Genomic DNA, 27,073 nt, shown 5'->3' with positions numbered 1-27,073 from the left:
TTTACCAATGTTAGTCCCACCTATATACCCATTTCTTTTTGAGACTTCAGTCGATTGGGAAGCTTTGGGAAAATTCACCCACAAGGAAAGGATAGTGGGGCTGAATTAATTAACTAAGTAACATAATACTGACTAGGCAGAGAACATCTTTTTGTGTCTTTAGCCAAATTCATTAAACAGCCATAATGTGTACATGTTAGGAAAAGGAGATGAATTGATGTTTGTAGTGAAATTTTCCAAGTACATAGGTTCAAGTTATATATTGTTAACATAATTTAATAGTAAGATGATTTTATAAATCCAGTAACAGAAATGTCTCATTAGGTTGCTGTGAGACAACTTCAAGAAGAACTGGCCAATACCCTAAAGAAACTATCTATGTCAGAGGCTTCACTGGAGGTGACATCACGTTGTCGTATGAATTTAGAAGATGAGGTAAAAGACTTAAAGGAAAAACTGACTCAGAGTAGGAGTCAGGTATGTATGAAATGTCACATGTCAAGTTAATCTGTAGGTGGTTAAATAATATGAAGTGTTTTAGGATACTTATTTCCATGGATCACTTCCTTCCCTTTTTCATTATAATTAATTTAGTATAATTTTAGTATCTTCACAATGTACTTATTTCTTAAACTTTGACTTTCATTCTGTTATTTGTTTTATATATTTTTTTCTTATAGTAGTTACCCTTAGGAAAGGTGAAACTTATACATCATTCTTCACAGAAATTGGGACTTTTTTCCTACTAAATAATTTTTTTAAAAGACTTACTTATTTATTTGTGGTGGGGGTGGTTGGAGAGGCAGAGGGAGATGGAGAGAATTTCAAGCAGACCCCTGCCCAGCAGAGAGCCCCATGCTGGCTTGATTCCATGACCCATAAGATCATGACCTGAGCTAAAATCCTGAGTTGGATGCTTAACCAGCTGAGCCACCCAGGTGTGCTAATAATGTTTTTTAATGATCCCTCTGTTACCATCATGAGCTAAGCCATGTAAAAGCAGAAGATAATGTTTAATAGAATGTTTAAGAAAATTGTCTTATTTCTCATCTTCACTCTTTTGAATGGATACAGAATCTGTACTGAGTTCAGGATAACTTGTACAGAAAAGTGATTTCACAAACCAGTTGAACTTTGGCATTTCCTTCATTTTCTTTTCCTCTTCAGTATATAATAAATGCACAGAAGTATTTAGTTCATGTATACTATATACACCCAAAAGAGAGAATTAAGAAAATTATCTAGGCCTTGCCATTGGATTTTTTTAAAGCAAAATCTGTATTGAGATGGAATGCACATTCCATACAATTCACCCATTTAATATTTGTAGTTCAGTGTTTGGGCATATTGATAGAGTTGTGCAACCATTACTGCCATCGAGTAGAACATTTTAATTACCCTGAAAAGAAACTCTTAATCCTTGCCCCCAGGCTCAGGCAACCACAAGTCTACTTTCTGCCTCTATAGAGTTGCCCATTCTGAATATTTCATATATGGGGAATCACACAATGCGTGGTCCTTTGTGACTAGCTTCCCTCGCTTAATGTTTTTGGGGTTCATCTGTGTCATAGCATATATCAGTGCTTCATTCCTTATTATCAAACAGTACTCCATTGTGGGCTAAAACCATTGTTCATTTATCATTTGATGCACCTTTGGGTTGTTTCCACTTTTTAGCCATTAATAATGCTGCTGTGAACGTTCAGTTAGTTATTGTCTGGACATATCTTTTTATTTCCCTGGCATCACATTTTATCCTCTCAGTAAATTGTGTTGATTTCACCATCTCTTAGTCTTTTTTTTTTTTTAATTGACTTTCACAGAAACCACACTCTAGGAACAAAGGAACCAGCTGGTACCATTTCCCTCCAGTGCCCCTCAGCACAAGCACAGAGCCATCTGCGGGATGCAGTACAGCTCTGACACTGGCTGCCTAATCTGCTTACACCAAGCACCATCCCCTCGCACTCCAGTGGAACTGCCCTGCTCAATCATTCTTACCTCAGTTCCACCACAGCAGGCCTTTCCCCCAGAAAATCAGCACAGGCCCCTGCCCACACCTCATCTAACCAGATTCAGGAAGGCCTGAGTTCCAGTGGATGTGGTGACAGGTCTCATTTCACAAGCACACCAGGGCACACCTAGTTAAAAGTTGCTACATTCAGGCCAGGTACCAAACACTGCCCACAGCAGTGAAGGAGTGCCTTTGCAGATGTCTGGCCTGAAGGATAGAGCAGCCAGAACTCAACGGCAGAGTGCATGCTGCACACACTAGACATACCCCTCTAAGCACGAGACCCTGGGTGCTACATCACGTCTTTTCTCATAAGTCCATTACTTTTGGGAGAAGATGACATAACTGGCTTTTCTAACACAGAGAAGCTGGCAGATACTTAGATAAAATGAGAAAACAGAGGATTTTATCTCAAATGAGAGAACAGGATAAAGCCACGGGTCCAGAGATTGAAGTGAGACAGATGTAAATATCATGGCTGATGGAGGATTTAAGCAGTGACCATAGGGACACTCACTGGACTTTAGAAAAGAATGACAACATCAGTGAGACCCTTACAACAGAGAAAAAAGAGTTAAAAAAGAATCAGAGTTGAAGAGTGGAATAAATGAGTTAAGAAACACACCTAATGCAATGAACAGTAGGCTGGAAAAGACAGAGGAACAAATTAACAACTAAGAAGTCAAAGTAATGGAATGCAATGAAGCCAAAGAAGGGGGAGAAAGAAGAATTATGCAAAATGAGACCAGACCTAGGGAACTCAGTGACTCCATCAAATGTAATAACATTCATGTTATAGGAGTCCCAGTAGAAGAAGACAGAAAAAAGGTGTAAGAAAACTTGTTTCTAGAAATATAGCTGAAAATGTCCCTAATCTAGGGAAAGCAACAGACATCAAGATCCAGGAGACACAGAAAACTATCCAAATCAACAATAGTAGGCTAACACCAAGACCTATTGTAATTGAATTTGCAAAATACACTGATAAAGGAAACATCTTAAAAGCAGGAGAGCAAGTCAGTAACTTTCAGGGGAAACCCCTTAAGGCTAGCAGGAACTTTTTCATCAGAAACTTGGCAAGCCAGAAGGGAGTGGTATTATCTATTCAACGTGGTGAATGAGAAAAATCTGTAGCCAAGAATAGTCTATCCAGCAAGCCTATTACTCAGAATAGGAGAGATAGAGTTTCCCAGATAAAAACTAAAGGAGTTTGGACTACTAAACTAGCACCATAAGAAATATTAAAGGTACTCTTTGAGTGACAGTATAAAGGCAGGAAACACAAAAGTAGCAAAAATGAACAATTTATATAAAAAATAAGTTAAGGAACTCAGGAAAAAAGGATTTAAAATATAATACTTTACCTAAAGCATGGGGAGAAGAGAAAAGAATGGGCTCAAACTTAAAGACCAGCAGCTTAATATAGACTTCTATATGCAGAAGAGGTTATACACAAATTATATATCAAAACCCACTAATAGTGGTGCCTGTGTGGCTTAGTTGGTTAAACATCTGACTTGATTTCAGCTCAGGTCATAATCTCAGGGTTGTGAGATTGAGCCCTGCACTGTACTTTATTCCGGCCATGGAGTCTGCTTAAGCTTCTCTTTCCCTCTCCCCACTCCACTCATGCCCTCTCTAAAAAGAAAACAAAGCCACCGATAAACACTCAAAGAGGAAAAAGAAATGAAATATATCACTAAAGAAAACCAGTAAAATATCAAAGACACAAAAAATGATCAGAGAAAATCTCTAGAAACAACCACAAAGCAAGTAGTAAAATGACATATACATGACTATCAATAATTACTTTGGATATAAATGGGGTAAGTGTTCCAATAAAAATACATAGGATGTCAGAGTGGATTAGAAAGAAGAAGAAAAAGAAGAAGACCCATGTATAAGCCACTTGCAAGAGTTTTATTTTTGTCATAAGGACACCTGCAGATTGGAAGTCAGGGGATGGAAAAAACATGTATCCTGCAAATGGATATAAAAAGAAAGCCAGTATAGTAATACTTACATTGGACAAAACAGAGTCTAAAAGAACGACTGCAGTAAGAGACAAGAGCACTATATCATAATGAAGAGGACAATCTGACAGGAAGAAGAACTAACTATTGTAAGAATTTATGCACCCAACATGGGATCACCCAAGTATATAAAACAATTAATGACTAACATAAAAGAAATAATTGATAATAATACAGTAATACTAGGGTCCTTTAATTTTATTATATATGTTTTAAATGAAATTCATTTCTTTTATTCCCAATTGCAAAAGTATCCATGAAGTCAATGTACAATTCAGATATTTTAGGAAGGAATAGAAATAATCAATAGTTGGGTACTTTAACTCACCTCTTACATCAAAAGACAGGTCAGAAAGTCAACAAAGAAACAGTGGCTTTATATGATGCACTGGACTAGACGGAATAAGGAGATATATTCAAAATATTCCATTCTTAAACAACAGAATACACATTCTGGAAAATTCTGTAGAATAGATCACATATTAGGCAACAAAACAAGTCTTTTTTTGAATTTAATTTTTTTTTCAGTGTTCCCAAATTCAATGTTTATGCACCACACCCAGTGCTCCATGCAATATGTGCCCTCCATAATACCCACAAAACCGGTCTTAATAAATACAAGAATATTGAAGTCATACCATGCACCTTTTCTGATCACAATACTATTAAATTAGAAGTCAGCCACAGGAAACAGTCTGAAAGACCACAAATACATGTTGGTTAAGTAACATTCTACTAAACAGTGAATGGACCAATGAGGAAATAAGAGAATAAATTTTTTAAAATACATGGAAGCAAATGAAAATGAAAACACAATTTCCCAAACTTTTGAGATACAGTAAATATGGTTCTAAGAGAGAAGTATATAGCAATGCAGGCCTAACTCAAGAAATAAGAAAAATCTACAACAACCTAACCATCACCTAAAGAATATAGAAAAAGAACAACAAATGAAGCCTAAAGGCAGCAGAAGGAAGGAGATAATAAAAATTAGAGCAGTAGTTGGTTAAGCAGCAGACTCTTGATTTCAGCTCAGGTCATGACCTCAGAGTCCTGGGAATGAGCCCTGCTTCTGTCTCTGTGCTCAGCGGGGAGTCAACTGGAGGATTCTCTACTCCCTCTCCATTTGACCCTCTCCCCACCTTCTCTCTCTCTCAAATAAATTTTTTAAAAAATTAGAGCAGAAGTAAACACTATAGAAAATTTAAAAAGACAAAAATAGGAGAGACCAATGAAACCAGGAGCTGGTTCTTTGAAAAAATTAATAAAACCAATAAGGCTTTAGCCAGAGTTATCAGAAAGAAGAGAAAAAGGACCCCAATAAAATCACAGAAGAGAGAGTAGAAATAACAATCAACACCACAGAAATGCAGACAATTATAAAAGAATATTATGAATGACTGTATGCCAACAATTTGGACGATGTAGAATAATGGATAAATTCCTAGAAACATATAAATTACCAGAACTGAAACAAGAATAGAAAATTTGAAGAGACTGAAAACCAGCAAAGAAATGGAATCATTAATCCAAAAACTATGAACAAACACAAGTCCAGGACCAGGGGCAAATTCTACAGAGCATTTTAAAGGAAGAGTTAGTCCTATTCTCAAACTATTCCAAAAATCAGAAAAGGAAGGAAAAACTCCAAATTCACTCTATGAGGCCATTATTACCCTGATACCAAAACTAGACAAAGACACCACAAAAAGAACTCTAAGCCAGTATCTTTGGTGAACATGGTTGCAAAAATCCTCAACAAAATACTCCAAACTGAATCCAACAATACATTAAAAAAATCATCACCATGATCAAATGGTATTTATTCCTAGGATATGGGGGTGTTTTAATATCTGCAAATCAATCATTGTGATACACCAAATTAATAAAAGGAGAAGAATCATCTGATAATTTCAAAAGATATAGTTAAAGCATTTGAGGGGCACCTGGGTGGCTCAGTGGGTTAAATCCTCTGCCTTTGGCTCAGGTCATGATTCTGGCATCCTGGGATCTAGCCCCGCATCAAGCTCCCTGATAATTGGGGGAGCTTCCCCCCCCCCTCTCTCTCTGCCTGACTCTCTGTCTACTTGTAATCTCTGTCTGTCAAATAAATAAATAAAATCTTTTAAAAAAAGCATTTGACAAAGTGCAACATCTATTCATGATAAAAGAGTAAAAAATCCATTCATGATAAAAAGCTTCAAAAAGTAGGTTTAGAAGGAATATAGTTCAACATAATAAAGGTCATATATAAAAAATGCACAGGTAATGACACCCTAAATGGGAAAAAACAGAACAGAATTTTCTGTGAATACGACTGGATTTCATGCCATTAGAAAATCCATTCTCCCGGGTCTTTTGAGATAAGCTTTCACCTCAGGTTTCCTGTGCAGCTCTCATTTAACAATGCCTTTCAAATTCTCACACTCTTAAGATCCTTAAAGAAATTTGAGGCACACCTTAAGTCCTTCTCAAGGACTTATAAAGGGTTTATAGTTTTGGCTTCATCCATAGGCCATGTTGTCCTGGATTTGCTTTTAACCCAGAAGCCATTTCTTTATTTTAGCATTATTTGACAATACAGCATGTGGAGAAGCTGTAAATGAGGAACAGATAGGTGAACCCAGTAAGTCCTGGTTCCTTCATATTGAATCGTCTTTCTTTAGCTTATCTCTCCTACCAGATTTACTTTCATGTGGTTTGTGGCACGAGTTCCTTTTCCCTCTAGTGTCATTTTCTTCACTTGTCTAGAAACCTTTGCTGTAAGCCTCTCAAGGGCCATCAGGTTTCCACTCACAGTCTCTTGGAAGCCCTTTTGGTTTTCATTCTTACTCTTCTCTACTTCTCACTCTTACTCGTCTTTCAGGTTCCACCCACTTCCTGGTTCAAAGAAGGTTTAGTTTCAGTTTTTTGGTTTTCTTTTTTAATGGCAGCACCCCATTTTAATATCAGTATCTGTGCCAGTTATTTATTGCTGTATAATAAACAATCTCAAAACCTAGTGGCTCAAAACAGCATTCATCTTGTTCACAAATCTTCGGACAAGGTTGAGTCAGGCCAACTCATTTCTTCTTCATTTGGCATCACCTGGGATGACTGGAAACTGGGAACTAGAATCATCTAAAACCTTGTTCATGCACATGTTTGGCTGTTGAGGCTGGCTTTTGGCTAGGATGTTAGCTAGGGCAGTCTCAGCTGGAATATTTGCATGAAGACTTAACTAGGTACCCTGGGCTTTCCCACAACAGCTGGATTCTAAGGGTGACGTTTCCTAGAAGAAGAAAGTCATATGGAAGCTATATCACATTTTCTAACCTTGCCTTAAAAATCACACCGCAGCTCTGCCATATTCTGTTCACTAGGAACCAGTTACTAAGACCAACACATATGAAGTGGAGGGATTGTCATGGGAGAAGTGTCAGTTTATAAAACCACCACATCGACTTGTCTTTCCAGTCATATCTAAAGGAAAGGAGATCTTCCCAACTCAGCATCACTGAGCTCCAGCAAGTTTTTTGGTTGTTTTCATTGCTTAGTATATTCTCTTATTTTGTGGGAAGTAACAAAGGATTGTAACACTGTCGAGTTAAAGAATTTTTTTTTATCCAAAAATATATGGATAATCTCACTAAATTTTTCCCCACTATTTTTTTTTTTTTTTTTACTGAGAGATGTGATTTTTTAACCTCGTGAATCATTTCTCTTCAGAATGCAATTGAAATTAGCATAAAACAGTTGTAATTCAGAAAAAGGCTGATGGCAATAGAATCAGTATTTATAGATTCATTAATTAGAGTCTTATTTTCAATGTCTTATTTTGGTAAGCATTTATTGGCTCAGACCTACATAAGTCAATATGGGATTCCTAAAACGTCTTTAAAAATTATGGAGTACATGGGCACCTGGGTGGCTCAGTTAAGTGCCTTTGGCTTGGGTTGTAATCCTGGGATGCTGGGATTGAGCCCCATGCTGGGCTTCTTGATCAGTGGGGAGTCTGCTTCTCCCTCTCCCTGCTCTTGTGCTCTTGCTGTCTTGCTCTCTCTCCCTCTCAAATAAATAAAATCTTTAAAAAAATTATGGAGTGTTAAGACGAGGGAAGGGTTAAGAGACTTTCTACTAAGATGTGACTTACAGTTATTTTATGGAGGAAAAATCTGAAACAATCAGAAAAATAAAAGTATAAATATTAAATACAAATGTGTTGCAAAGAGGATGACAGCAGAGATCGATTTTAGTAACTCCTAGTGGTTTGAATTTTGTTCTTCATTTCTTAGTTATTTGAGGTTCTGCATTACAAGACTTTACTACAATATAGATAACATTTTATTGAAAATGAACTTATTTTAAAATCTGAGCACCTGCCCGGGGAGCAGTCAGTAACGTATGTGACTCTTGATCTTGGGGGTTTGAGTCAAGCCCCATCTTTGGTGCAGAGATTTAAAATCTTTGAAAAAAATGTGGGGTCTTAGTTTTGCATTGGACTCTTTTCACTCTGCTTCCAACTATATATTATTTTATTCATGCAGGTTGATGATCTAACAGCAAAACTGGAAACTATGTCTTCAAGAAACCAGGTTCTTATTCAGGAGTTATCATCTATGAAAAAAAAACCAACAAAATGTGAAATTCTAGAGAAGAATAAAAAGAAGTTGGGGAACAACAGAAAGTAAACCTCAGAAGTTGTGTAGAAGTCAACGTGGTAGGATATAGTAAAATAGAACAATATAAATGGGATTTTGAAGACAGGACAAGATTGAATGTAGAAAAAAAATTAAAAGAAGTTGATCTATTTTTAGAGGTTAATTTATTTGTCTATAAAATGCTTTAATTCATTTTACTCCAAATTACATTTTGGTTATATGCAGTGTAGAGTTTTCCTCTACTTCCTTTATAACAACTTGGTAAATTTCTGAAAGCATTTGTTCCTTCCCTTTAAAAATTTCAGTTTTCATTATAATTCACACTAAATTGATCTTTCAGAATGATTCACAGTAGAAAGTCATTTTATTTTTTAAGACCAGTTAGTATAAAACAAGGCTATTGAGAGGAAAAGAAAAAACTGTGCTTTAAAAATTTTGACCATGGGGTCCATGGGTGGCTCAGTCAGTTGCTTGTTTGGGCTCCATTCTGGGCATTCCTACATAAAAGAAATGGTACCATACTTGGATTATTCCTTTTTTATATATATTTAATATCTTATTTATTTATTTATTTGGAAAGAACGAGTGGGGGATGGACAGGTAGAGAGAAAATTCCAGGCATACTTCATGCTGAGTAGGACACAGGGCTTTCTCCCAGAACCCTGAGATCACTATCTGAGCAGAAACCAAGAGTCAGGCACTCAGATGACTGAGTCAGCCAGGCACCCCAGGTACCTCAATTATTCTGAAGTTGTATTGTTCACTTTTTAAAAAACTAAATGATATTATTATTCTTTGAATTATCAGATTGCATGCGTTCTAATGTAAGAATGAACATTATTCACATTTAATTCAGTTTCACATTAATGATAAATATTTTACATTTCAGCTTTTTTTTTCCACTTTAAAAATTTCTCTCTGAATCATTGACACAAAACTAAAAGAAAGAAATATACTGTAATTACCCAGGTTGTAACAATTTTAAAACTATGCTTTTAATTTGCTTTAGACGCAAGCAGCATTTCAAGAAAGTGTAGCACAGTTAAGAGAAAATAATAATGCTTCAGGAAGAAGTCAAATGGAACTCAGAATTAAAGAGCTGGAATTTGAATTATCCAAAATGAAAAATTCTCAAGACGTTACTAAAGCAGAATTGGACAGATACAAGCACCTCTACCTAGAAGTAACACATCGAATGTCATTGACAAATGAACTGAACAAGTTAAAACAATCATAGAAAGTAGAGTTAGCTTATTAATTTGCATCTAAACCATAATTTTTTGGAGCCACGTTCATGAGATCAGTAGTAAGTGAAAGCCAACTAGATAATATAATTTTGAAAAATGATGTTTGTAAATGAACTTATTGTCAAAATGCTAGTTTAAGTTAGTTTGCATTTCTCTTTTTTGTTGTTGTTTTAAATGATTTTATTTTTTCCTTTGAATACTTTCAGTTAATCTGATCTCCTAGTCTTTAAACTAATTGTTTGAAGATTTATAATTTAGACAGCATATTATTATAAAATTGTCAAAATTACCCTAAATAGAAATGAGCTTATTAAAATTTATTTATTAATGTTAGTTTATTTTTGGAAGAGTACATCTTTAACCCAAAAGGTCAAGATGGAAACGGTAGATTCCACGTCCAGTACCCTAGTATCTGTGTTATAACCTAATTGTTTCTGGAGCTGTTTCAGTTCTATCTGATCACAACTCTGCCATCTACTTGTCCTCTAGCAATTGTTCGTCTAAATTTTTCCTCAGTGCCAAATGCTCAATCTCTCTGAGGTAATGTGCGAAATATACAAGAGTGGTGAAAGCCAATGCTTGAAAAATGTCTTTGAGGGATTTTTTAAATTTTTATTTTCCTTTAAAGATTTTACATATTTATTTGACAGAGAGAGCAAGCAAGTGAGCACAAGCAGAGGGGAGCAGCAGGCTGAGGGTGAGGGTGAAGCAGGCTTCCCTCAAACAGGGAGCCCAGAATGGGGCTCATTCCCAGGACTGTGGGGTCCTGACCTGAGCTGAAGGCAGATGGTTAACCGACTGAGCCACCCAGACCCCAGGATGGTTTATTTTTGCAGCTCTAAACTGGTTTACTAAATATAAGTATGTATCATGGCGTCCCCAAGAATCTTTTAAGTACAACCATTCCAGAAGGCAGCAGGTATAACCTGTTAGGCCATGGACATCACTGATCACCATTTCTCTCCCTCTTTAATTTGAATTACTTGTTAGTTAGGAACCCTAGAGATATATGGACTTCTTTAGAACAGTTTTAAACCTATAATTATACATAATAGGTCTGCTCTGTCACATTTACCATGTTAAAACACTATTTAATGGCACATTTTGTTTACTATTATGGAGACTTAAAAAAATGCAAGTAATTTAGGACTGATGTGGGGAGAAACGAAATACTAAGTATTGTGTTTTGTAATCCTAACAGGACTAGTGAGAGGCTGGCAGAGACCAGTGCCAAACTTCTGGTGGAGAAACAGCAAAAGCAAACTTTGCTTGACACTATTAATATGAGGCCATCCCTAGATCTGCCTTATGGTAGAAATGTTAATAATAGTTCACTATTCAATAGAAACGTTGCTCTAAGAGAAAACGTGGTGATTCCTACCTCAAACTCATGGCGTTCAAGTAATGACCTCGAGACTTTCTTGATCAAGGTTGGTTATATTATCTTACCTTTTTTTCCTTGGGTTTCAGATTTCTGAGATAATTTTTGTTTTTAATTTGGTAAGATTCTGAGTTGCTTAGCTAACTAATACACACTAAGTAAAAGTCATAATTATTTTTGCTGATAAAGAAATGAGACATAAATTTTGATTTTTTTTCTTTGTTCCTGGAGCTCTTATTTTCAAGAGGTACCTATTATTACCTTTATTCAATAATTATAACTAAACTGACATTTATTATTTTTCAATATTTTATTTATTTTAGAGAGAGAGTGTACAAGAGGGGGAGAGAGTGTGAGATTCTCAAGCAGACTTTCTGCTGAGTGTGGAACCCTACATGGGGCCCAGTCTCACAACCCTTAGATCATAACCTGAGCCAAAAACAAGAGTCAGACACTTGACTAAGTTACCCAGGCACCCCAAAACGAACACATTTTAAATTTCTTGAAAACCTACATCTAAATTCGATTTTAGAAAGTAAATATTATTGCTCACGAATGAAATCTATACTTAGATGCTTTGACTAATTTCCTGTTTGGCAGTTGTTCATAACAATTTTAAAGTTCGCTGTTACCCATTTTTCCCACCCCTATGTATAAGTCAACAATAAGAATCCAAACACTTACTCACATATGGATATTTATTATTTCAAGAATCCATGATAAGTCCTTTTTATGAATTAAATAAACTTGTAATGCTAAAAAGATTAATTTTTCTTTTTAAGTTTGTAATTGTTGTCATTTTCTTACCTGAGAGTACATCCTTAATTTTTGTCTTATTTGGAGCATTTTTTAAATACTTATAACACTTCTATTTCAATTTTTACAAAATGTCTTGCTGAGCAACTGTAGAACATTTTCTAAATGGCTAAATCAAGCAAATACTGCATTTTTTTTTTAAAGAGAGAGAGAGGGAGAGAGAGTATGTGTGCAAGCTGGTGGTGGGGGGTGAGGTACAGAGGGTAAGCAGGCTCCATACTCAGTGCAATGCCTGATGCAGGGCTCAGTCTCAACGATCCTGAGATCATGACCTGAACCAAAGTCAAGATCAGATCCTTAACTGACTGAGCCGTGCAAGTGCCCCACAATTGGAATTTTTTAAATGAAGTTCACATATATCTATCCTGCCATCACTTTAATGATTGATGACTAAGATGGGAATAATAGGGAGTCTTTAAGTAGCAGCTAGTTTCCATTGTATATCATTGTTATTAAAATATCCATTTCAATCAATGTACATAGGTTTATGGTTTTGAAGGTATATTCATGTTCTTACTAATGTAGAGAAAAGTAGCATAGACCCCTGGTAAATGAGGCCTCAATCTTGTTCTTTCATTTGGTTTCCTTATTGTCTTGCTCTCTTCCCTCCTAATTTGAGGACTTTCTTTAGTGTTATGCTTGGTTGCCTTTCTTTTTCTTTTTCTTTTTTGTATATTATAGATTTTTGTGATCACAGTGAAGTTCATATATAACATCCCATATATATAGAAGTCTTTTTAAAGTTGATGGCTACTTAAGTTCAAACACATTTTAAAAACACTACATTTTTCGACCCCCCCTTGTTTTATGTATTTGATGTCTTAGTTTACACCTTTTTATTTTGTGTATCCCTTTACTAATTACTGTAGACACAATTGTTGTTACTACTTTTGTCTTTTAACATTCATACTGGCTTTATAAAAGTGATTGATCTATTACTTTTATTGTATGTTTGCTTTTACCAATAAAACTCTTTCTTTCATAATTTTCTTATTTCTAGTTATGGCCTTGTCTGTCTGTCTTTCTTTCTTTGTTTCCTTCTTTCTTTCTTTTAATCTATTTTTGAGAGCAAGCAAGAGAGAACACAGATGGGAGTGGAGGGCCACAGAAAGAGGGAGAAGCAGACTCCTTGAGCACAGGGCGTGGTGTGGGGCTCGATCCTAGTAGGTCTCTTAACCTGTCCTCATTTTAAAAATTCTTTTATCTTTTTGTTTTTTGGCTTGGATGATTTCTGCTACCCTGTCTTGTAGATCACTGATCTGTTTATCTGCAGCTTTTAATGTGCTGCTGATCCCTCTGGAGTATTTTTCATTTCAGTTGTTTTATTTTTCAGCTCTGATTGGTTCTTCTTTATATTTTCTCTTTCTTGAAGTTCTCACTGAATCCATCCATTCTTCTCCCAAGTTTGCTGAGCATTTTTATGACCATTACTTTGAACTCTTATTCAGGTAGATTACTTATCTCTGTTTCATTTAGCTATTTTTCTGAAGTTTTGTATTGTTCTTTCATTTGGAACATATTTCTCTATCTCCTCATTTTGTCTGACTTTCTGTGTTTATTTCTGAAATTGTATTCAACGTTTTTCCTCTTTAAAGTATGTCACTTTGAACAATGAATGTTAGGTATAAAGTCAAGGAAGAAGAAACCATTTCTAAGTATTGTCTGATCATTTTTCTTGTTGGAGCTGTGGTGGAGTAGGTGGCAGATGACATTGCTCTTCTTTTTCTGAGTTGAGAACACAGGAGTCAGGCAGATGGAGATAAGCTTAGTAACTGTAATACATACTAACAGATTGGAGGATGTGGCTTAGGTATGTAGCCACTGCCAACTTCCTAATACTTTACTCCTTTACTCCAAATTAGGCACTTCCACACACAGTTGTAAATGGAAGGAAGAGATGTTTGATGCCCATCCCACAAAGATGAAAGCAGACCTCAATTCATGTTACTAGGGCAGGCATAGCTTTTCAAATAAAAGATCTGGAAGCATGTAGGCACTGCTTAGTGCCTTCTCCCAAATTCACCCATTAGGCAAATCTCTCTTCCTGTCATGAAGAAGGTAGAGAAATGTTCTCACATGGAAATGAAGGTTTACCTATAATTTCCGAGTGGATTTAATTTATAATTAAAGTTAATCGTGTCTTTTGTACATGTGAACTAATGGGAAGGCTAGATGGCAAAGAGAAATCTGTTCAGTGTTTTAGACTTTGCAATAAATAGCTCACAACATAGGTAACCATTTGTTGATTGACTTTGATAAACCAAGTTTTATTTGAAGGAAATGAATAATTCTTTTAAGGAAGAATTTCCTCAGGTTCAGGTTCTTTGGTTCAACCAAAGATTTTCTCCTTCAAGTTCCCTGTCCTTTCAAGTTAAAAAAATTTTGCTTATAAATTGAGCATATTGACTGTTACTAATAGGAGTTAAGATAACTACTCGTCCTTTATTTTTGTTCATGACTGTAAAAATTTATAGTTTAGTTAGAAAGCTGTTTTCTGTCTAATGCCTTAACTTTATGGAGCCACAGAACAAAGTTTTATGTATTCATTTTCTCTGATTTCTGGTTAAAAATGCATGTATTTCCTGAATATGAGGAAGTAACTAAAACACATTCCTGGCCTGCAACTAGGTGGTTTTTTGACCTCAGGCAAACTACAATCTCTCTGAGGCCTTTTTGTCTCTTATGTGAAATTAGGGATGTTGACTAAGTTAGTGACTTTTATACCTCTGGGGAAAAATTGTTTTTTCCAAAGAATAGAACTTATCTTTTTTTTTTTTTTTTTGCATTAAACTGTATTATATAAAACACAGACAAGTAGAGCTGTTTAGCTAAATGCGAGATAAGACTACACCTGTAGACTTCCTTGTCCCTCAGTCCTGCTGTGTCCCAGGAGACCCTTAGATTTCTATGAGCCATAGTTTGAAAACTAACATTTATGAGAAAATCCTTCATTAATAATTCTTTGAATTAAAATTTGCTGATACATTGCATGTTGTTTTTCTGTTTATAATTTTTTTATTCTCCTATTTTTTGGATAAATGGAAAAGTATAAATAAAATTGCAAATGGGTTCTCCTTATTAGTGGACTTGAAGCTATTTCCACCTTCTAAACACAGTTCTCACTTGGAAATAAAGGTCGCAGAAGTAAATATTTAGGAAAAGACAATAACATCACATTGGTAATTCCTTAAGTCATGTCATATAAAAAAGTGTCTTATATTTTACCTATTATTTATTAATGCTTTATAAAATTGCTTCAATAAAAGTTTCTCCCATCAAGTGGTATTGATTTATTAATTTTACAAGGCTGTCTAGTAATGTTGTCATATTATTAATTTTATAAGGCCTGAATATAATGTTATTGTCATAAAGTGTTATGATTCCTCAAAAAATTAAAAATAGAAATGCAGTACCATTCAGCAATTCCACTACTGGGTATTTATCCAAAGAAAATAAAAACACTAATTTGAAAAGTTATGTGCACCCCTATGTCTTTTGAAACATTATTTACATTATTTACAATAACCAAAGTATGGAAGCAACCTCAGTGTCCATCAATAGATGAACAGATAAAGAAGATGTGTGATACATATACAATGAAATATTTATTCAGCTATAAAAAAGAATGGGATCTTGTCATTTGTGACAACATTGGTAGACCTAGTATTTTGCCAAGTGAAATAATGCAAAGAAAGGCATATACCATATGATTTCACTTCTGCATGGTATCTAAAAAACTAAACTACTAGTAGCCTACTAGTGACTGGAAGCCTTACTGATAACATAAATAGTTCATTAACACAGTTTTTTTTTTACATTACATGTATTATATACTATGTTCTCATAATAAAGCTATATTTAAAAAAGTTATTGAGAAAATACACTAAAATACTGTATCAAAAAAAGTCCATGTGTAAGTAGAGTAGACCTGCACCCTTCAAACCCATGTTGGTCAAGGGTCAGCTGTATATTACAAGTATTCTCATCTAGAATTTTCTTACTTAGAGCTTTCTTATAAAAGGTACCCTCTCATTGAATGCTCAAAATGGGGTCTAATGTAGGGTACCGAGGGGTGCCTGGGTGGCTTAGTTGGTTAAGTGACTGCCTTCAGCTTAGCTCATGATTCCTCAGTCCTGGGATAGAGCCCCATTGCAGGTTGTCTGCTAAGTGGGGAATCTGCTGTTTCCTCTTCCTCTGCCTCTTCTCCCACTTGTGCTCTCTATATCTCATTCTGTCTCAAATAAATAAATCAATAAAATTGCTGATATAAACATTGGGCTGCAGATGCCTCTTTGGATCAATATATTTATATCTTTGGGGTAAATACATAGTGGTGCAATTGCTGGGTCATTGGGTAGCTCTATTTTCAGCTCTTTGAGGAACCACCATACTGTTTTCCAGAGTGCCTGCACAAGTTTACATTCCCACCAACAGTGTAAGAGGCTTCTGCTTTCTCTGCATGCCTGACAACATCTGTTGTTTCCTGACTTGTTCATTTTAGCCATTCTGACAGGTGTGAGGTGATATCTCATTGTGCTTTTGATTTATATTTATTTCCCTGGTGCCAAGTGATGCTGAGCATTTTTTCATATCTGTTGCCCATTTGTGTGTCTTCTTTGAGAAATGTCTGTTCATTTCTTCTACCCATTTCTTGACTGGATTGTTCTTTGGGTGTTGAGTTTGATAAGTCTTTATAGATTTTGGATACTCGCCCCTTATCTGATATGTCAATTTCAAATACCATTTTCCATTCTGTAGGTCATCTTTTAGTGTTGTCAGTTGTTTCCTTTGCTATGCAAAACCTTTTTATCTTGATGAAGTCTTTGTTTCCCTTGCTTTTGGAGACGTGCCTAGCAAGAAGTTGCTTTGGCCAAAGCCAGAGAGAATACAACCTGTGTTCTCTTCTAGGATTTTGATGGGTTCCTGTCTCACATTTACGTCTTACACCCATTTTGAATCTTATTTTTATGTGTCATGTAACAAGATGGTCCAGTTTCATTCTCCTGTTTGTGGCTGTCCAGTTTTCCCAACACCATTTGTTGGAATGACTGGCTTTTGTTCCATTGGACATTCTTTTCTGCTTTGTCACAGATTAGTTGACCATAGAGTTGAGGGTCCATTTCTGGGCTCTTTGATCTATGCGTGTGTATTTGTGGCAATACCATACTGTCTTGATGATGACAGCTTGGTCATAGAGCTTGAAGTCTGGAATTGTGATGCCACCAGCTTTGGTGAACCTTTTCAACATTCCTTTGGCCATTTGGGATCTTTTCTGGTTCCATACAAATTTTAGGAATATTTGTACCAGCTCTGAAAAAATGTTGATGGTATTTTGATAGGGATTGTGTTGAATGTATAAATTGCTCTGGGAAGCATAGACATTTTCACAGTATTTGTTCTTCCAGTCTATGAGCATGGAATGTTTTTGCTATTTCTTTGGGTCTTCCTCAGTTTCTCTCATGAGTGTTCTATAGTTTTCAAAGTACCAATCCCTTGCCTCTTTGTTTGGGTTTATTCCTAGGTATCTTAATGGTTTTTGGTGCAATTGTAAGGGGCTTTGACTCCTTAATTTCTCTTTCTTCTATCTCATTGTCGGTGTATAGAAATGCAACTGATTTCTGTGCATTGATTTTATATCCTGCCACTTTGCTGAATTCCTGTAGAACTTCTAACAATTTTTGGATGGAGTCTTTTGAGTTTTCCACGTAGAGTATCACATAATCTGTGAGGAGTGAGAGTTTGACTTCTTGCTGATTCAGATGCCTTTATTTCTTTTTGTTGTCTGATTGCTGAGGCTAGGATTTCCAGTACTAGTTGAACAACAGTGGTGAGAGTGGTCATCCCTGCCGTGTCCCTGACCTTAAGGGTAAAGCTCTCAGTTTTTCCCCATTAAAAATGATACTCACTGTGGGCTTTTTGTAGATGGCTTTTATGATATTGAGGTATGTTCCCTCTATCCCTGAACCATGAATAGTTTTAATCAAGAAGGGAAGCTGTACTTTGTCGGGTGGTTTTTCTGCATCTATTGAGAGTATCATATGGTTCTTATCCTTTCTTTTATTAATGTATTGTGTCACACTGATTAATTTGCAGATGTTGAACCACCCTTGCAGACCAGGAATAAATCCTACGTGGTCACGGTGAATAATCCTTTCAATGTACTGTTGGATCCTGTTGGCTAGTATCTTGGTGAGAATTTTTGCATCCGTGTTCATCAGCAATATTGGCCTGTAATTCTCCTTTTTGTTGGGGTTTTGTCTGGTTTGGGGATCAAGGTAATGCTGGCCTCATAGAAAGAGTTTGGAAGTTTTCCGTCGTTTTTATTTTTTGAGACAGCTTCAGAAGAATAGGTATTAATTCCTTTTTAAATGTTTGGTTGAACTGTCCAGGTTTTTCTCTTACCATTTCTTCCAGATTGTCTAATTTGTTGGCAAATAGTTGTTTATTATACATTCTTAAAATTGTTTGTGTTTCCTTGGTGTTGGTTGTGATCTCTCTTCTTTCATTCATGATTTTATTAATTTCGGTCCTTTCTCTTTTCTTTTTGCCAAGTCTTCTCAGGGGTTTATCGATCTTATTACTTCTTTCAAAGAGCCAGCTCCTAATTTTGTTGCTATATTCTACTGTACTTTTGGTTTCTATTTCTTTGCTTTCTGCTCTGGTCATTATTAATTCTCTTCTCCTGCCAGATTTAGGCTTTCTTTGCTGTTGTTTCTCCAGTTCCTGTAGGTGGAAGGTTAGGTTGTGTATTTAGGACCTTTCTTGTTTCTTGAGAAAGGCTTGTATCACTCTATACTTCCCTCTTCAGGGCTGCCTTGGCTGCATCCCAAAGATTTTGAGCAGTTGTGTATTCATTTTCCTTTGTTTCCATGAATTCTTTTACTTGTTTGTTAATTTCCTGGTTGACCCATGAACATTCTTTAATAGGATGCTCTTTAGCGTCCATGTTTTTTAATTTTTCCCAAATTTCCTCTTGTGATTGAGTTCAAGTTTCAAGGACTGTGGTCTGGAAATATGCAGGGAATGATCACAGACTTTTGGTACTGGTTGAGACCTGATTTGTGACCCAGTATGTGATCTCTTTTGGAGAAAGCTCCATGTGCACTGGAGAAGAATGTGTATTCTGTGGCTTTAAGATGGAATGCTCTGAATATATCTGTGAAGTCCATCTGGTCCAGTGTGTCATTCAAAGCCCTTGTGCCCTTGTTGATCTGCTTAGATGACCTGTCTATTGCAGTGAGTGAGGTGTAAAAGTCCCCTACTATTTATTGTATCACGCTCGATGTGTTTCTTTAATTTTGTTATTAGTTGGCTTATGTAATTGGCTGCTCCCATGTTAGGTGCATAAATCTTGACAATTGTTAGATCTTCTTTTTGGAGAGACCCTTTGATTATGATAGCGTCCTTCCACATCTCTTATGACGGCCTTTGGCTTAAAATCTAATTTGATAAAAGGATTGCCACCCCAGCTTTCTTTTGATGTCCATTAGCACAGTAAATGGTTTTCCACACCCTCACTTTCAATCTGGAGGTGTTATTGTGTCTAAAATGAGTCTCTTGCAGACACCATATTGATGGGTCTTTGCTTTTTTATCCAATCTGATACCTTGTGTCTTTTGATTGGGAAATGTGGCCCATTCACTTTCAGGCTAACTATCGAAAGATATGAATTCAGTGCCATTGTATTACCTGTAATGTCATTGTTTCTGTATTTTGTCTCTATTCCTTTCTGGTCTATGACACTTTGGGTCTCTCTCTTTGCTTGCAGGATTCCCTTTAGTATTTCTTGAAGGGCTGGTGTGGTGGTCACAAATTTTTAAATTTCTGTCTGTCCTGGGAACTCTTTATCTCTCCTTCTACTTTGAATGACAGCCTTGCTGGTAACATATTCTTGGCTGCATATTCTTCTGGTTTAGCACCCTGACTATACCATGCCAGTCCTTTCTGGCATGTCCTGAGCTGCTTTCTGGATTTTCTCTTTGTCTCTGAAATTTGCAAACTTCACTACTCTATATCAAGGTGTTGGCCTATTCTTATTGAAATTGAAGGGGGTTCTCTGTGCCTCCTGGATTTGAATGACTTTTTTCTTCCCCGGATTATGGAGGTTCTCTGCTGTAATTTCTCAGGTACACCTTCTTCCACACCCACTTTCCTCCTCTTCTGGGATCCCTGTTATTCTAATATTGTTTTGCTTTATAGTATCACTTATCTCTTGAATTCTCCCCTTGAATTACTGATCCAGTAATTGTTTACCTCTCTTCTTTTCTCAACTTCTTTATTCTCCATCATTTTGTCTTCTTTGTCACTACTTCTCCTTTCTGTGTCATTTATCCTAGCAGTTAGAGCCTCCAATTTTTAAAATTTGAAATAGCTAATATTTATTAGTTAATTATAGCTCAGTAAGTCTGTAAAAGATAAGTAGGGTTTTATTTCTCCATTACCCATTATGTACGTGATGAATTTTTTAGAATTTCTATTCAATTAGCTGATATATGATATATGTTTCAGATATAGTGTTCAGTTAACCATCTGTTGTATGTAATACCCAGTGCTCTACACATCACATGCCCTCCTTCATGCCCATCACCCAATTACCCCTACCCCCATCCCACCTCCCCTTCAGCAAACGTCTGTTTCCAATAGTTAAGAGTCTCTCATGATTTGTCTCCCTCTTTGATTTCTTCCATTTAGTTTTCCCACCCTTCCACTATGATTCTATGCACTTTTTCTTATATTCCCCCTATGTATGAAACAATATGATAATTGTCGTTCTGTGATTGACTTATTTCACTCAGTATAATACCCTCCGTTTCCATCCACATCAATGTAAATTGTTGAGTTTATCCTTTTTGATGGCTTTGTAATATTCCATTTGCAATATCCCACATCTTCTTAACCCACTGAGCCACCCAGGCGCCTGGTAGCCACATCTTCTTTATCCATTCATCTGTTGATGGACATTTGGGCTGTTTCCCCAGTTAGTCTATTGTGGAGATTGCTTCTATAAACATTGGTGTCCAGGTGCCCCTTCAGATCAGTATGTTTGCATCTTTGGGGAAAATACCTTGCAGTACAATTACTGGGTCATATTTTTAACTTCTTGGAGAACCTCCATATTGTTTTCAGAAGTAGAGCTTCCATTTTTTTTATTGCATCCCCTTAATAACCTTTTGATTTCAACTTGGTAATATTTTTGTTCTTTTATTTCTCCAGAAGAAGATTCTCCAGTGTCCTTTGTGCTTTGTTCAAGCCCAGCTAGTATTTTTATACTTGCTATCCTAAACTCTAATTCTGCCATCTTAGTTATATCCATACTGATTAGGTCACTGACAGTCAGTAGTACCTCCTGTCCTCTTATTTCAGGTGAGTTTTTCCATCTAGTCATTCTGTCTAGAGAAGAATAGAAAATGAAGAGAACAAAATACTAAAATAACAACAACAACCCCAGAGAAATATAATCTCTATCAACCAAATCTCTATAATCTCTATAAACCAAAATAAATAAATAAATAAAATAAAAATTTAAAAAGTGAGAATATAATCAGATGATGAGAACAGAGCAATACACTAGATTTGGGTATATTTTGGTCTGTTTCTTAGAGGAAACTACATCCCAAAATTGTAAAGAAAGAAAAAATATATATATGCGAAAATAAAGTTAAGCACTATGAAAGGATAGAATGTAACTATAAAAATTACAATTAAAAATGTTTAAAAAACCTGAGTTGATAAAATGAGAAATTCATTGAAATGGAAAAAGATAAAGAAAATTAAACTTGAAAGTTTAAGGAGCCATGGATTCTATATAGTATTTTCCCCCAGCACTAGAGTTTTGCAGTTGTCTGTGATTCCTTAAACTTGATCTTAGCGGGAAGTTCTTGCTGATTTTCTGGGGGAGGGGCCTGTTGTGCTAATTCTCAGAGGTCCTTGCCCTGATGGTATTGCATTGCCCTTGCCAGGGGTCCAGGCTAATTTAGGGCCTCCAGATTCCTCTTTGTGGCTTTCGTTCCCTGACGGTTTTCCACACTGCTTGAGAGGATTAGAATGAAAATGTGAGCCTCCCAGTGTCCAGCCCTAGAGCTGAAAGCGGGCACCCTCCACTCTTCAGTGTGCCCTCACAGAGGAGCTGTCAATCACTCTCATCTCCCTGGTTTCTGTATGCACTCTGTGTACACCCAGGCTTTGAACATTTTTATCTCAGCCATGCAACCCCCTTTGGAGTTTCTAAACTTTGCAGTCTCCTGTGGCTGCATTCATGCCAGTCCTCTGGGGGAAGGAGGAGGTCTTGCCCTGGTTCTTCTGCATGTTTGGCCCTGTTCTGAGAGTGGTTACCCAATGGGCTGGGGTTTGTGATTAATGGAAACACTGAGCTGAAAGCCCCCTCCTCTGCTCTTTGATTGCAGCTGGCTTCCCTGCTGAAACTCCTGGGAACTCTCCCATACTCAGGCACCCCATTCTGTGTGACCCTGGGGATCCTGAGATCAGGCAGTTCTACCTAGGATTCTACCCCACTTCTCCACCTGAGTGCTTTTCAAGCAGGGATGTCCCTCACCGGATTAGACTTATAAAAGTTCCTGTTTCACACCACTGCTGTATCACTTTCTGATAAGCAGTTTATGCATCCCCCCCAACAGTTTATCTTCCCATGTATCCCCTTCGATTCATTTCTCCATCCCACACCTCCTACCTTGCAGAATGTGGTCACTTTTCTATTTGTAGAATTAGAACAGTTCTTTTCTCAGATCTCAGGTTGAGTTCACAGGTGTTCAGAATGATTTGAAAGCTATCTAGCTGAATTCCAGGGACTGGACAAAACTATGGCCCCCTATGCCTCTGCCATATTCCTCTTCTCCCAGAAATTATATATATTTAATAGACCAATATTACTTGTACTTTTTATCAGATTTCTCTAAATAGTGTTACATCTCTTTCTTCCGTTACCTAAGATTAAAATAAGTAGGGATTTATTTTATTTATGTGATTATCTTTCTATTTAAGCAATCCCTAACTTAATTTTAGTCTCTAATAGTGCTATTTTAAGTTCACATTTCATAAGCTATATATAATTCCTACAATTATGTGTCTTGTTTAACTTGAACATTATAAATATTTGACTTATTTCAGATGCAGCAGGAGTTGGAAAAAAATATAACTAGAGAACTAGAAGAAGGTATGTTGCCAAATTTCCGAATTAAGATGGTCATTGATTTCTGAAATATCCTATGAATGGTAAATCCATTGTTTTCTATTGTTTGGATAACAATAGGTACTATATTAATTTTTTAAATATATATCTAATAAAAATATAAAACATAAACATAATGAGGAACATACTTATTCCTCATTTAGTCATCGTTTTTCAGACTTAAAAAAAAAATCTCCAAATGTCTATTTATCTGTTATTTCAAGCTGTAATCTTCCTTCACTTCTGCCATCCCTCTGGAACTGTCAACCTGAATATGCGGGCTTTCTTAAATCCTTGTTTCTGCTAATGATATAAAACCAAAATTAAAAAAAGAAAAAAGCAGTCTTGTCTTAGGTGATACTTAGTTAAGCAATTATGGTTCAAATGACCTTTACTTGACAGGTGACATTTAAACATCCAGCCGTTGATTTTGTCATTGATTTACCTTTTGCCATTGGGTAAAATTCCAAGCTCCATACATGGAATAAAAACACCCAAATCAGTTTGGTTCTTGTCAGCTTTTTCAGCCTTCTTTACCGCTAACATTTACCCTACTCTGCTGCTTTGCTCTTGCACCTCTTCAGCATTGACTACTTGCAATGCCACAAGTGTTCTTCCACACTCTCTGTATATGTTCTTTGTATATGCGTCTTCCTTCCACCTGGCATGCTTCTTCCCTGTCCTTCAGATATCAGCTTACATATCCCCTCCACCAAAAAGCAGACAATATTCATAGAAAACTAGGATTTTCCTTCTGTGTGTTCTTCTGTTCAACTCTGAAAATTGCCTGTTTGATTTTTCAGTCTGTTGTACATGATTGTTCACGGGTGGGCTCTGTTATCATCTTGTAATGAGAAAAACAGAAGCTCTGATATTTATCCACAATAGCAATTACCTCAGTGGGCAACTGTGAGCAAAATATATTTAAAAGTAATCTTGTATTTTATATTGTAGCTGTATTAGATATTTTTCATTCTTCATAACACTCATAAGACTTCAACTTTGTTTTTTTTTTTTTTTACTAACATTTAGTTAAGAATGAAGTATTTTAGATAAAGACTGTAATTCTTTTTCTTTTCAGGTTTTGCTGTATTGGAATCAGGCTCATCTGGTGAGGCCACCTCTTTAGAATCTACTTTTGAAAGACATATAAATTGTGATGACGTACTGAAATCACACAGAGAGTACTCAGAGTTTCTGAAGAAAAAGTATAGCATCTGAAACATAAATAGTAGAAATTTATTTTCTGGATGGTTATAAAACATTTTAATAGTTTCCTATTAAATGGATGATATGCACAAATCTTTCTTAAAGGAAAATATTTTTGGATCATGTGTGTAATGAAAGTTTATATAATATTTTAAGCTATGTTTCTTGGTAGCTAATTAACATTTAAACAGATTTTTTTTAATATGGAAATCAGCATTATTGGGTTTTACATGCTTCAGGCTGCCCAAATGCCAGCTTTCTAAACAGCACCCAACCAACCAAGTTTTCATGAATACTTCAGTCATGTTAATTGATAACTTTTTGGTATTTTCCAATTTTTATTACTACATATGAACCTAGAGATTTAGACAGACATTAATTTTAAGACAGAGAGTCTTAAAATTAGAGGAAAAAAATAACTTTTACCCCAGAACCATTTGCAAGACAATTGTTAAATTATGCCTGATTCCCATAGCATTTATATCCTACAAATCAGTACATTCCACATAACTACTGTACAACCTTGTCAATCAGACAATTCTCGTACAGTTGACCCTTGAATAATTGCAGGGGTTAAGGGCACTGACCATTTGCAGTCAGTAATATGTGAATAACTTTCGACTCCCCAGGCACTTGAGTACTAGTCTGCTATTGACGAGAAAACTAACTTTTACAAAAACAGTTAATTAGCCTGTGTTTTGTTTGTTATATGTATTCCATATTATATTTTTATAATAAGCTATAAAAGAAAGTGTTATTAAAATCACAAGGAAGAGGGGGACATAATGGCGGGGAAGTAGGAAGAGGTGTCTTTTCAGCCTGTACCCCAAAGTGAGCTGATTACCTACCATAGAACTCTGATCACCCATGAAATCAGCCTGAGATCAGAATTATACACGTCTGGATCTCTACAGGGGCAGAAGACGCCAGTGGGCAGATAAAGCTGAGTGGGAAAGTTGGACTGATATGGGAAGATAAACAAAAGGGGGAGGGAGCCACCAGAGGCGACTGGTTGGAAAGTAATACCCCAATCAAGCAAGAGTGCCCTGCGTCTGGGGTCCAGCATTAACTTAGAGACTGGTTGAAAGCACTCCAAAAGAGCAAAGAATTGTGGGGGGAAATTGTCGGAATCGGGGTTGCTAGGGACAGGGGCTTAAGTCCCCAGTCCCAAGACTGCCTCCACTGGTTCTAAGGCAGAGAGAGTGGGGAGGAGAAACCAGCTCTTGGTCCCTAAAACGCCAGGGCACCTGAGAACCCTGGGGTCCATTTCCTGTGAGGGGATGGGAGCCACACTGGGAGGCAGAATGCTGAAACCCTGCTATAGAGTCTGAGATACTCCCCTGAGAGAGATACAAAGGCCCAGCCAGTGCTCTTTGATACCCACCATTGTTTCAGACCAAACTCCCCCCAGAGAGGTTCATGGAGGGCCCAGCCAGTGCTCTTTGATATGCGCCATTGTTTCAGACCAAACTCTCCCCCCAGAGAGGTTTGTGGAGGGCCCAGCCTGGTGCTTTAGGACCTGCACCCCATTCTCAGAGCCTGAGACCCATGGGCGACCCACAGTCTCCCCTGAAAAAATTGGTGTGTGCAAGCAAGCTGGGCGCTCTTAGATGCAGAAAGACCAGGCACTCCCAGCCTGGGCCAGCGGGAAAATCTCAGTGTGCTATTGCTGCTTGGAACCTCTCTGGTGGTCTGGAGCTGCCCAGACAGCTGCCACTGCCTTGGCTTTGGGTACAAGCAAAAGATCTTATATCCCCAGGGACTGCGACTTAGAACCTGCTCTGCCAGCAGCCAAGGGGGAACTTATTTAGGCTCTGCAGCCAGACTGAGGCTTCTCTCTGAGAGGGAGATCAGGGTACGGTTTGCTTTCCTGTAAAACTACAAAAACCATCAAAAGCAGTCAAAGTGAGAGAAAAAAAAAAGTGCACAAACATAAGAACCGCCAGAGAACAAAAGCCTGAAAAAAAAAAAAACCAGTTTCCTCAGAGCCCACCCCCTTGAGGGCAAAGGGAGGACTTAACACAAGGAACATCATTGACTGAAAACCCACTTGGCAGACCCTTCCCCCAGAAAACAAACCAAGAAAGAAAAAAAGAGGGGGGGAAATAATACAAGAGAACAACCACTAACTCATAGGAAAACTTTTATTTTTCACTTGTTCCCACTATTCTGGTTTATTTTTGTATACATAGGTAATTTTTTTAAACCTATTTACCATCACAGCGAGCTGTACATCAAATTTCATAATAACCTTCTAACCTGAACTTTTTGATACATACACCTATGTTTTCCTTTTGCATTTCTATTTTTTGAATTCTTTTTTTTTAATTTTAGTTTAGCTTAGTCTAGTTTATTCCTTTTTACTTTTATCTTCTAATATTCATACAGAGTTAAACTTCAAAGTAAGTTTGAATCAATACTGCCTTTCCCCAATCAATACTACCCCTATAGGTAAACCAATTTTTAATTCCCCTTTATCTTAGGAAAGTTGAGTCCTTTAACAAAGATATCAGGATACATCCAGGAAGAATCAAAACAAACTTCCTCA

The 27,073-nt window shown here is 36.7% G+C and overlaps 1 protein-coding gene across 2 annotated transcripts; it reads left to right on the top strand.

Annotated features, from left to right (window-relative positions):
• Positions 1 to 24,933, top strand: LOC309857709 (ankyrin repeat domain-containing protein 26-like). Of its 2 annotated transcripts, XM_082750440.1 has the most exons (6): positions 1 to 477; positions 8,574 to 8,746; positions 9,697 to 9,908; positions 11,136 to 11,364; positions 23,256 to 23,301; positions 24,398 to 24,926. In XM_082750440.1, the coding sequence occupies exons 3-6, from the start codon at positions 9,766 to 9,768 to the stop codon at positions 24,535 to 24,537; spliced, it is 558 nt and encodes a 185-aa protein (XP_082606566.1). In that variant the 5' UTR covers positions 1 to 477; positions 8,574 to 8,746; positions 9,697 to 9,765; the 3' UTR covers positions 24,538 to 24,926. The 2 variants fall into 2 exon arrangements, 1 of the variants encoding a protein (XP_082606566.1); XR_014307866.1 differs by having other exon boundaries at positions 8,574 to 9,908; positions 23,256 to 23,360; positions 24,398 to 24,933.
• Positions 24,934 to 27,073: the final 2,140 nt, after the last annotated feature.

Source organism: Mustela nivalis (assembly GCF_964662115.1).
Source record: "Mustela nivalis genome assembly, contig: HAP1_SCAFFOLD_1103, whole genome shotgun sequence".
In the NCBI taxonomy this organism is placed as follows: domain Eukaryota; kingdom Metazoa; phylum Chordata; class Mammalia; order Carnivora; family Mustelidae; genus Mustela; species Mustela nivalis.
The sequence above is the reverse complement of the archived record's forward strand: the minus strand, read 5'-3'. Positions and strand labels throughout refer to the sequence as shown.

What these genes read in the sequence shown, in the direction of transcription:
- LOC309857709 (XM_082750440.1), top strand. Translation starts at nt 9,766, where the DNA reads ATGGAACTCAGAATTAAAGAGCTGGAATTTGAATTATCCAAAATGAAA. An exon ending in TTGACAAATGAACTGAACAA is followed by an intron (nt 9,909 to 11,135) that starts GTTAAAACAATC and finishes TAATCCTAACAG; the next exon opens with GACTAGTGAGAGGCTGGCAG. An exon ending in TCGAGACTTTCTTGATCAAG is followed by an intron (nt 11,365 to 23,255) that starts GTTGGTTATATT and finishes GACTTATTTCAG; the next exon opens with ATGCAGCAGGAGTTGGAAAA.